Here is a 12,250-nt window from a genome sequence, read left to right on the forward strand (position 1 = left end):
CTAGCAGAAAATAGGTACAACGGTTAATAATTCATATTTATTTTTCAGCATGTAATTTTTATTTTAATTGAAGTATTACTTACTTAGCATTCTCTAGATAACTTTGTTTATCTTCTGGATTGCTCATCAAATAAGCCATATCAGAAAAGATTTTCACAGCAGCAATGGCAGAAGATATTGCTTCATCACCATACTCCCACAGAAATTCCGCCAAATCCATTCTATATTATGTAATGTGAGTGATAATACAAGGTTTAGGTGGATATATGAAACTATATAAAAGTCAAAAATGTATTTTCTCTATCTTGAGCATATTTACTGGGTTTCAAGTTCACGAATTTGTCGAAGAAACAATGACTTTTATTTTACATTTTCACATAGATTTGATTTAGTGGATTTTACCTATCAGCAAAAATAGTGTAATTAATACCCAGTGAATAATTAATTACAATACAAGTAAACAAAAGCAATTGCGAGCTATATTGCTACATCGCTATGGTAATACATCATATGATAAATTACAATGATGATAATTATTAATACCATGGTTGAAGTTGATTACTCTTAATGTAAGAAATCACACTAGTTGTCACTCGGTGTTGATAAACATGCACCACCTGTTTGATGACAGATCCTCATTGATACTCTCTCTCCGAGTGAACTTCCAAGCTTCCGATTATTGTTTAAGTTAATCACCAAACAAAACAAAGTGGTGTATGCTGCTAATATTGAACTACCAAGTTGAATTGATTTCCACTGTACGTGTGGTTGCACACGATTTTCCAGACAATATCACTTTTATGGAAATTCTAAAATGCACTCTAATAAACTGTACATTTTTTATGCAAATTTCACAAATTAGAGAAAATGACAACATTTTGCATCAGTGAACATTTCATTTTGATTATTCAGACAGCAAGTATGAGAAATATTTGTGAAATGTTGTATCCAAAAACCCTTCAAAACTCCCAAATTTTGATGATAGCGGCAACAATTGAGTGGTTTACAGAACATAAAATTAGAATAAACTTGTTAATATCCTGCATAATTTCACCCAATAATGAATCTGTCATTCATTTTCGAGAAAAGCTGAAAATATCCTACCTGCCCATGAGTACAGCCCATATGAACAATTCTCGATATGGTTTTTCAAAATTCATGCCTGGATTAGTAAGTTGAAATGAACTGAGATATTCCAAGTCATCGTCATCATCATCATCATCATCCTCCTCGGTATGTCTCTCTTCCAACTTCTCTGATTTGAGGTATTCCTGCTGAGCTTTGTGCACAATTCCCATACCTGAAAGGGTCAAAGGTCAAATAATAAGACTTAATTATTTGCTGGGTTTTTTATTTTGCAGATTGCTAAATTAAAAATGAAATGCTTTTTTTTTTGTTTATACCAAGTTTCATTAAAATCTGTCTGTTACTTTCTGGACCTACTTTTCGAGCTTGAAATTCTGATGAGCAAGATTCAGATTCAGATGTGTTTTTGAACAACAGTATTTTATATTCTTGCTTGAAATAATGTCACCTGACTTTTCACATAATATAATAATAATGAATTTATTGCATCCCTAGAAATAAATTCCATTGATAGACAGCAACAAAATGTTAGTAATAAAGTACAATACATATAAAACTAAAGTAAAATGTCAGTTATTGTTATTTCTGATTTCAAATATTTTGTATTGACCAACTTGTCTTATTAGTATGTCTTCTCTTGAACTCATAATACCGGTATATTTAAATATCTGGACAACACTTTTTAATTCTTCTGGAATATTGATATTATTAAATAACTTTTGTCTTTCTGTTTGGTACCTAAGACATTTCATGAAGAAATGTTCTTCATTTTCAATTTTGATCTGGGAACATTGCTTACAGATTCTGTCTTCTAAAGATGTTTTGGTTTTATTAAGATTTACCTAGAGTTTGTGGCAGTACTCAGATAATTTATTTAATGCATTTTGCAAACCTAATTGTGTTGTTGAAATCAATACTGGGCCATCCGCATGAAGTAGAAAGTTAATTTTATAATTATTTAATGTTACCTGGTTTAATGAAGTCATTCACATACAGATTAAAATGCATTGGACATGATATGTCACCTGACCTGTAAGTTGCATGGATTTATTAGAGAGGATATGACAAAACTATTGTAAACACATGTACTTTAAAATTCCTACCTGTTAAGTTGACTGAGAGTGCTACCAATGCCTTCACATCTCGCCTGGTGCCTCTAAATTTCCTGTCTCTCAAATACAGTGGCTCGTAATGTGCACCCACAATTTTTCTAATACATTGACCAACATCACGTAGAGTAAAGGGACCTTTTTTCTACCATTTGAAAAATACATTTATCCGTTTAAGATAATATAACAGTATTAATTAATATTTGGGTAAAATGTGTCAGTTTGTTAAATATTTACATCAACCAGCCAAAATAATCAAGCTTTTGTGGTAATGTTTAAGTTCAAGTATTGAATTAAATATAATACAGCATAGTTCAGCATTTTGTACTTACGGAATAATCACTTAAGGTAGGAGCCTACTCATAATTTTTGAGGAAGTTTGTCATAAATCACATGACAATGTTAATTGGTTTATTATGTAAAATCATTAAGTTAATGTCTCATGGCACTGTGAAATAGCATTATTTTGTATGTTACAGTGATGTATTTTTGAGAAACTAGTATTCTTCAAAAATCACTAATAATTGCATTTATTGACACTTTTCAATCCCAGATTTTTTAAATTATTGAGGACAACAGAAAGTACCCCATTATATAATTTTCAGCCTACAGTTTGAGATATGGCATAATATCTCTGTCATAGGAACCTATGGTAAAATCACTATTATTATAATAATACTGCCAAAATGGCCACTATCCACTAAAATACAACCATCATTTTTCTCGAAAAATAAGCTGATGACCCCAAACACAAGTCAATATAATTATATTGCCCAGAAGAACAATTTATTGAAAAATGAATAAATTCTTTGCATTCTTTGTATTTGCATTCATGAGCAGGCTTCTACCTTAATATATTTTACAACTTTATAGAACACTTACACACTGATATCTCAGGTGTATGTTGGATGAAAATGAAAAACTTTTATAATGTATGAAAACAAGCAGCTTCTTGGCTGAGATAGCTCCGCTGTTAGCAATGCACATTCTAATTAGAGAATTGAAGATATCATCACAAAATGAACAAATATGAAAGTGGTCCACCTGAGGTGCCTATATGCATAATATAATATCAAAGCAATCGGACTTGTGGTTTTTAACAAGAATTCAACTAGCCATGCATGGCACAGTCCCCGTTAGTTATCAAATTTAAGATATATAGTTTTATTTATAGTAATATAGTTGGAATATAACCATGTCAGGAATATGATTTTCTAACATTAAAATGATTGACATTTGTATCTGATTGTCAAACAAGTACTTGTCCATATTGAGAGATATTGCTCTGAAACAGCATTCAAAATCAGCCATTTTGAATACATGTATATATATATAACATGATGTATAACGAATATACAAAATTTTAATATAATCAGTCAAAGCATTTAAGAGATATGGCTTTAGAAGCCCAATCATTAAAACAAAATGGCCGCCAGTCAGCCATTTTAAATTTAATCTGAAAAATAAAATGACGTGCATCAGGAACCCGTAATGTCTAATGTATTAAATGGCCGCCAGGCGGCCATTTTGAATCTTATCTGAAAAAGAAAATTATTTGCATCAAGGTCCTATAATGTCAAATTTATATACCAAGTTTGAACAAAATCCATCTGTAAACAGCTGAGAAATGCTTGATTTGTAGGATTTTTTAGCACAAAAATGACCGCCATTCGGCCATCTTTATTCAGATCGTGAAACAAAATGATGTGCATCAAAATCCTATAATGTATAATGTATAAACCAAGTTTGAACAAAATCCATATGTAAACAGCCGAGAAACGCTTGATTTTGATGATTTTTAGCACAAAAATGGCTGCCATTCGGCCATCTTGAATCAGATCGTGAAACAAATTGACGTGCATATGTATAATATCATGAACGATGTATGTGCGAAGTTTGATTGTGATTGGTCCAGGCATTTCTAAGATATAGGTCCGGACACACACACAGACGCACGCACGCACACACACACGCACGGACACACGGAGGTCAAAACATAAGTCCCCGGGGACTAAAAACATCACTTTATACCAAAAATGACAAATATTCATCAAAACTAGAGAATTGAAGATATCATCACAAAATGACCAAATCTGAGAGAGGTCCATCCGAGGTACCTAGATGTATAATATCAAAGCAAACTGATTTGCGGTTTTTAACAAGAAGTCAAAAATATCACTTTTTACTAAAAATGACAAAAATATTATATAAATTAGAGAATTGAAGATATCATCATGAAATGAACGAATCTGAGAGAGATCTACCTGAGGTGCCTATATGCATAATATAATAACAAAGCAATCGGACTTGTGGTTTTTAACAAGAAGTCAATAATATTATAAATTAGAGAATTGAAGATATTATCATGAAATAAACAAATCTGAGAGAATTCCACCTGAGGTACCTATATGTATAATATCATAGTAATCAAACTTGTGGTTTTTAACAAGAAGTCAATAATATTATAAATTAGAGAATTGAAGATATCATCATTAAATAAACAAATCTGAGAGAATTCCACCTGAGGTACCTATATGTATAATATCATAGTAATCAAACTTGTGGTTTTTAACAAGAAGTCAATAATATTATAAATTAGAGAATTGAAGATATCATCACGACAGCGGAACGAATACCCATGGGGAAAACAGTATATACCCCGGTAGTGGCTTTGCTCTATTAGAAATGCATTTCCAATAAAAGTACGCAATATACTGGTACTAAAAATATATTTTATTGTATGTTGGATCATTAAAGTACACACCTCTATCATTTACGCAAATATATATACTACTAATACTGTGAAGCCTTACTGACATTTAATTTCACAATTTTGAAGTTTTGAGTAATTTCACTAGATTTTCTGTTCATGAACTTGGCAAGATAACAATGAGTTCTTTTGTTATTGTACAAATTCACATAGATTTAATTCAGTGAATTTCACTTATCAACAAAAATAGCGAAATTTAAAACCAGTGAATAATTAATTGGGTTCACAGTAAATACACCCACTCGCCTTATTCATTCTTACCTTAGAATTTGTAAGTGACCTCATGATTTTTCTAAAGTTGCTGTCTGCTTCACACTGTAAGGATATTATATTATTAATATTAGTCATATCCACCAATGTAATGAATGAGGTTATCTTTTTATTCACCCTTATTTTCTAACCAAAATGTTTGTGCATCATTATGCTCATCTTCAAAGTATTTATCTACAATACTGTAGAATACTTTATTTTCGCTTGGAATTTATTTTCGCTATTTTCGCTGAAGGGATGATTTCGTGAAAATAAAATCCAGTGAATATACTTTTTTCCTATATTTCACATTAAACTCATTAAAAATCAGTGAAAATAAATTCCAAACAAAACGCCCCAAAAGCTTTTTCAGCGAAAATAAAGTATTCTACAGTATTTACAATACATCAGCTGCAGGTCTTAATCAAGATTTAAAAAAAAAAAAAACTGAAGCTTTGATTTGTAAATTGATAAAATTGACTCTGCTATTTAAAGGGTTAAGTGAGATGCACCATGGGAGTTTCAAAATACAAATAGGAATCCCTTTATTAAAGTAACAGTCCAAACTTCTTTTTTTCTTTTTCAATATTTGAAATTTTTTATTTGATTTTTGATGACAAAACATATGCACATGGCAAAAGTACCAAAAGTACTTTTAAAATACAGAGTATACTATTACTTACAGAATTATAGAGATACCTAAGTCTTGATACGGTCAAGTACTCTTGCATAATGACTCCGTTCTCTAAAAACAACTGAACAAAATCTACTTTATCATCGACTAATGCTGCAGTCATAAAATCATGAAGCTGCTCTCCCTATAAATAGAAAGATATATATTAAGAATATAGTCTGTCAATAACATTTTATAATAAATTGTGCCCTCTAGTGTCAAAGTGCTACTGTGATGCTGCCCTCTAGTGATATGTCGCCATCTCGTGGCAAAGTGCTTCTGTGATGTTGTCCTCTTTCTTCAACATCTAGGCCAATGCCATCATTGTTTTTTTGCCATCTAAATTGGCACCTACTGTTGTCAATATACTTTACGAGAAACTGTGACCAAAAGTTTATTGAAAACATGCAATGCATGCAGAGGAGGTTTGAATAAAACATTGTGTGGTATAGTAGCCACAGGAAAATTGTTAACTATGATGTCGACGATAACGACTGACATTACCTTAAACATTTCACCCTGAATGTCAACATCCTTTACAATTACCAGTGGGAAAAGTGAAATATTAAAATTTCTGAATGTATCAATCAAAAAACAAGAAAAAACCAAGGCAATAAATAGGGTTTTTGTGTGAACTACTATACCTTCCAAGTATTGTCTTCACTGAAGATTCTCTCCCTAGCCACATCAATACAGTTCCATGACAATGCTAATTCTATCTGATGTTGCCAGTTAACTGCAGCCCCTAAATACAAGAATTGAACATTAAACAATCGACCATGAAGGAGATTCTCTACAGTTTATGATAAAACAAATTTCATGATCTAGTGTTTTTTTCATAATACAAATGACTATTGTTTGATATTGGTATGCATGATAATTATGTCATTTGTTTGTATTAAACGAATAATTATGGATAATGTAAACAACTTTGATTTAGGAAGAGATGTGTTCACAAGTCAGTGAAAATGTGAAATATATTGTTATAGTAACAATGAATGTTTCATTTTGAATCTTTATGTCACAGTGACTTTTGCTAAGTTTGATTCCCATGAATGTTGGCAAATTGTGAAATTTTAAAAATTAAATGGTTTACCATATTCTACTTTAACAATCAATGTGACATGTATGTCAACGTAAATTTATATTAATCTTTTCACCGCCAATTCCCTCTTTTCATCACAAATTTACAAAATTATAGTCCTATTTATAGTCTGCACTTTCCTTCAGATGATTAGCACAAAAATAGCCTGTTGGCTCCAAAATTAGGGTTCATTTCCAGAATTATTGAAGAATATAAACAAAAAAGTGCAGAATAATCTAGGTGAGGAAGTCTGTTGGTGAAAAGGTTACAGAAGGGCATGTAACATTCATAACCATCTATGATGATATATATGCGACCTCACGAAAAGCAAATTTTTTTGCTTTGTGAGCATTTGAAAGCGATTCCATTCCATGTGCACCAATCAAACATATTTGTATTGAATTGAATCAAAGAATGCAGTGAACACGTGGCGGGTTTGACAGCATAAACAGAAATGAGAAAGACAAGATTATCATCGCATTTAAATACACAGATTGTATTGTAAGCTTTGCGAATAAGCAAGGACGTAGACTATCAAAAATGGTCTGAGATAAACACAAAAATTTTTTTTCACAGACACACTAATTTGCATCAGAATATTTAATTAATTAATCTCTCAAAATGTAGGCTTGTTTTTCAATTTTGTGACCATGCATCAACAATTCTTGTAAGAACTTCATCGCATATAACATCACTTGCATATGATAAATTCTGTTAATTATACAGACTTGCATTATACATACATTTACTAAATTAAACGCAACAGGCCTGTATAGACATGGACACTGATAACATACCTTTCAAAAGAGCAGTGAGAATTGCCAAATCCATGTCAGCATTTTCACCACAATCCATATCAAACACAGTTAACTGCCAAAAATCAAATTACAAACTCAAATAATTAATTTAAAATAATTTAACCTTTCAGGGCCAAATTGTGCAAATTATTGCACGTTTCACATTATTCGTATATTTTGTTGTCAGAAGTTTGCAATCAAGGTTAAAATGACAAAATTTTTTTTTTTTATTTTGTTGACTTTATTTTAATTGTACATACTGTTATCTCAGTAGTAATATTGATGATACTAATTATCACAGATAGATTTCAATAATGAGAACAAACACTCACCAGTTTCTCTTCACTGACAGTTGTCTGAATATTTTTCAACACATCTTTTAACTGTTCATCAGACTTTTCATTGCCATAAGCACTTTTCAACTTCTCCTTCACTGTGGAAATCTTGCTTGGTTTTATTTGTCTTACTTCACTGTGTAGATATTTAAAGCAAAATGCATCTTTGAATATGACCACTTATCAACATATTATTTTAGACACAAATGCATAGGCAAAGTGATCGTACACAAGTTCAACACCTGCACATAAAATGTTATGTGAAAACTAAGGGTCGAGTAGTCACCATTTTGTTGAAATCAGTCATAGAATATTAAGATGCACAACACACACTATTATATTAAATGACACAAAAAATTATCAGTGAGTTGCTGTTAGAAAGGGATTCAGCCTCTACAGTAGGCAAAGTATACATTTCGCCCAGGGTCGTGGTATGTTGTCATTTTGTACTGTAATTCCTGACGTTTGCTTGACTAAATTTGATTTCAATAGATGGCGCCCTCTGTAGACCTGGGTGCAACATCCCAGCCATCTTTTTTTACTTGCAAGTGATGTATGACATTGGTAAAAAGCTAAATATGCTATGCTTTCATAGTCCATAACGGCCATAACAAATTGACCCCGACGACACAGGAAATATTTTATTTAAAACATAAATCAGAAGGAAAAAAAATAGATAGCTACAGCTATTGTCATACACATGCAGTCACACACACAGAAGTGAAGTCCCTGTTTTGGAATTTTGGGTTGGTGAGCACTAATAATGGAGAAAATATGGTAAGTTGGTTTAAAACTGTAATTACCATTAACTCAACCACCATAAATTTAAACAAAATCAACAAAAATTACAGACAAATAATGCCAAGAAAAAAGGGAAAAATCAACTTACTTCATTACAACACAATTATTGTGTGCATATGCCAGTATATCAGCCGCTCTACCGGTACCTTCACAGATAACCGTAGGAATACCACGGGATATCGCTTGACAGACAGTACGTATGGCGTCTACACCACCTTCGACCAATAACATAGCAACAGGAACACCCAATCCCGATCCTTTACAAAATATACAAAGTTGAACTATTAAAGAAAACTGAAAGTTTGTAATTTTACAATATTCAACACTGGTATTATCCATTTAATATCAAACGTATTCACCAGATTTTCTATTAATTGGTGACAATCAAATGTTGATATCTTATAACCAGATAATTTTACAAAATATATAAGCAAACAAAATTTTGAGATATTATATGATACAAAATATATATATATAAATGAAATAAAAAAATAATGTTGCAAAAGTCATGGAAATGTGATGATTAAGTTGATAATTACACAGGTAAGTATATTATTTTATAAAGAAACATCAGAAAGAAATACACTTTGTGTCAATCCATTGACCCAACCATGGTTACCTATGACCCAACCACATGCATGCTTGCCTATGGTATAACCATGGTTACCAACGACCAAACCATGGGAACTGATGATCAAACCATAGTCACATTTATGCAAATATGATCAACATATCGTACAAGGTAAATTGGCAGGGCATGTATGTATTTGGCAATTGGTAATAAAGACCATTATTTGTAGTTCATCCCCCAAAAATTAAATGTTACCTTCTCTTCTTCTTCTTCCTTGTTTCTGAAACCAAACCTTCAATTGGAATACAATCATTTCATCTATTTTTATTTACATACCTTCAGGGTCATCTGGATTGATCGGTGCAGCAATAATTTTCTCTATCTCGGCTCGAAGATTCAGTTCAACGCTATAATTCAAGTCAGTTCCATCGTCTACTAGAATAAAATGAGTGTGTTCCGGATTCAGTGGAACAGGATGGTTTCGCTTTATTACAGGGTTCACTTTGTAATTTGCTGGATAAAGTCCCTGAAATTAGAGCATAGTCAAACTATCAATGCCTTGCCCTTAATGAAACCATGTCAGAATTTTGCATTTTGGCCAGCAGATGTTAGTGTAACATTTGCTTGGTATAGTCCCTGAAATTAGAACATAGTCAAACTATCAACGCCTTGCCCTTAATGAAATCATGTCAGGATTATGCATTTTGGCCAGCAGATGTTAGTGTAACATTTGCTTGGTATAGTCCCTGAAATTAGAGCATAGTCAAACTATCAACGCCTTGCCCTTAATGAAATCATGTCAGGATTATGCATTTTGGCCAGCAGATGTTAGTGTAACATTTGCTTGGTATAGTCCCTGAAATTAGAGCATAGTCAAACTATCAACGCCTTGCCCTTAATGAAACCATGTCAGGATTTTGCATTTTGGCCAGCAGATGTTAGTGTAACATTTGCTTGGTATAGTCCCTGAAATTAGAACATAGTCAAACTATCAACGCCTTGCCCTTAATGAAATCATGTCAGGATTATGCATTTTGGCCAGCAGATGTTAGTGTAACATTTGCTTGGTATAGTCCCTGAAATTAGAACATAGTCAAACTATCAACGCCTTGCCCTTAATGAAATCATGTCAGGATTATGCATTTTGGCCAGCAGATGTTAGTGTAACATTTGCTTGGTATAGTCCCTGAAATTAGAGCATAGTCAAACTATCAACGCCTTGCCCTTAATGAAATCATGTCAGGATTATGCATTTTGGCCAGCAGATGTTAGTGTAACATTTGCTTGGTATAGTCCCTGAAATTAGAACATATTCAAACTATCAATGCCTTGCCCTTAATGAAAACCTGTCCGGGTTTCATATTCCAATTGCCAAAATCAAGACTTACTACAATACAACTGTCGATAGACAGCATAAATCCATTAAAGTTACCTTGCTGTTTGGACTGATTAAACAATCATGGTCTTCAGTGTATCCCCATGATGCAATACCAAGGCATCGTAGAGTTCGTTTAACCTTACCGCCGACCCACTGCATACGCTGTCCTTCCTGGACAGCATCTCCCACTGCCTTGACGATTCCAAGATTTGTACCGGCAGTTAATAGCCATGTAGTTGTCTTCTGTGCAGCCTGTTAAACACAACAAACAAATGTTGCAATGACAAATTGTCAAAAGTAGTCAAATTATCATCTTCCAAACACAACTTTTGATTAACATTAAAAATTCGCTAAATCCAATAATATTCATTGGGCAAATATATTTTTTGCTACCAGAAATTTTTACAATTTGATAAATTGAGGGCATTGACATGCGAAAGATATTTTTCGAAAGTCAGTGATTTATTTCCTACGAAATAAACAAAATAAAGTTCTCAGTCATACAGAATTTCGTCATACTACTTGTCTGTCACAACCCTTATAACAATTAATGTGAACTTTCTTCAAACAAGTTGAGGTTAAAGCGGGGGAGTCGTCACCTGCGCATGCATCAGATGGCCATAGTGTTTCATTGTTTACAAACAGGGGTCTACCCATGAGCCTATGCGTTTTTAGCATGTGTTGTTATCGTCGCTTGGGACCCAATTCCTGCATGTGCGCAGGTGATGACCATCCCGCTTTAAATCAGTTTATATCATAACAAAACTGGTAAAATAAAACTTCAGAACCCTGTACTTACATTTATCAATCCCCTACTGAAAACATCCACATGTTGTTTACCAAGTTTATAATTCTTAGCACCACCAGTGATTGAAATCACAAGATTCGGCCGAGGTAACTTCCAATGAATAAACAGATCCATCAAATCACCCAGTGGAGTGTCATTCGATAAACGTACATACTGTGAAATAAAGTGGACAAAAACACTTGTGGTTAGTGTTTGTAGAACTCATTCATTATTTATATTTTTACATCAGGTGGGTAAAACCATAGAATGTAACAGTTTGTAAAAAACCAACATGGATGTGTCTGAAAGTGTTTGACTGCATTACAAATATCATTAGATACTGCAACAGTGTAGCATGCGATGAAAATAGAATAATTTTCTTGTGCAGGCAGGAATCTTGTAAATTGTTTTTTCACAGCCATTTCTTTTATATTTCACAAAACTAAAGGAAAAAATGGAAAAATATGGTTATCATGAGAATACCGCAAAATGTTCACTCAGGCAGTACTGATCTCACTGTTCACCAGTTCTACTCGTCTTTGAACATAAACTTCCATATGAAAGTATGTATATATGACAATTAGCCCTTACATCTAATGTTCTAAATGAC

The 12,250-nt window shown here is 32.8% G+C and overlaps 1 protein-coding gene across 1 annotated transcript in view; it reads right to left on the minus strand.

Annotated features, from left to right (window-relative positions):
• Positions 1-12,250, minus strand: part of LOC102800511 (transient receptor potential cation channel subfamily M member 5-like) — a 34,510-nt gene that overhangs the window by 11,659 nt on the left and 10,601 nt on the right. The window contains exons 5-16 of the mRNA XM_085504586.1: positions 11,653-11,814; positions 10,908-11,105; positions 9,812-10,001; positions 8,993-9,161; positions 8,101-8,239; positions 7,769-7,841; positions 6,532-6,632; positions 5,817-6,032; positions 5,227-5,280; positions 2,190-2,340; positions 1,105-1,300; positions 84-221 (exon numbers count right to left, since the gene is read on the minus strand). Of these exons, the coding sequence (XP_085360712.1) occupies positions 84-221; positions 1,105-1,300; positions 2,190-2,340; positions 5,227-5,280; positions 5,817-6,032; positions 6,532-6,632; positions 7,769-7,841; positions 8,101-8,239; positions 8,993-9,161; positions 9,812-10,001; positions 10,908-11,105; positions 11,653-11,814 (1,787 nt within the window). The remainder of the gene's footprint in view (positions 1-83; positions 222-1,104; positions 1,301-2,189; positions 2,341-5,226; positions 5,281-5,816; positions 6,033-6,531; positions 6,633-7,768; positions 7,842-8,100; positions 8,240-8,992; positions 9,162-9,811; positions 10,002-10,907; positions 11,106-11,652; positions 11,815-12,250) is intronic.

Source organism: Saccoglossus kowalevskii, chromosome 10 (assembly GCF_978046115.1).
Source record: "Saccoglossus kowalevskii chromosome 10, keSacKowa6.1, whole genome shotgun sequence".
NCBI lineage: Eukaryota > Metazoa > Hemichordata > Enteropneusta > Harrimaniidae > Saccoglossus > Saccoglossus kowalevskii.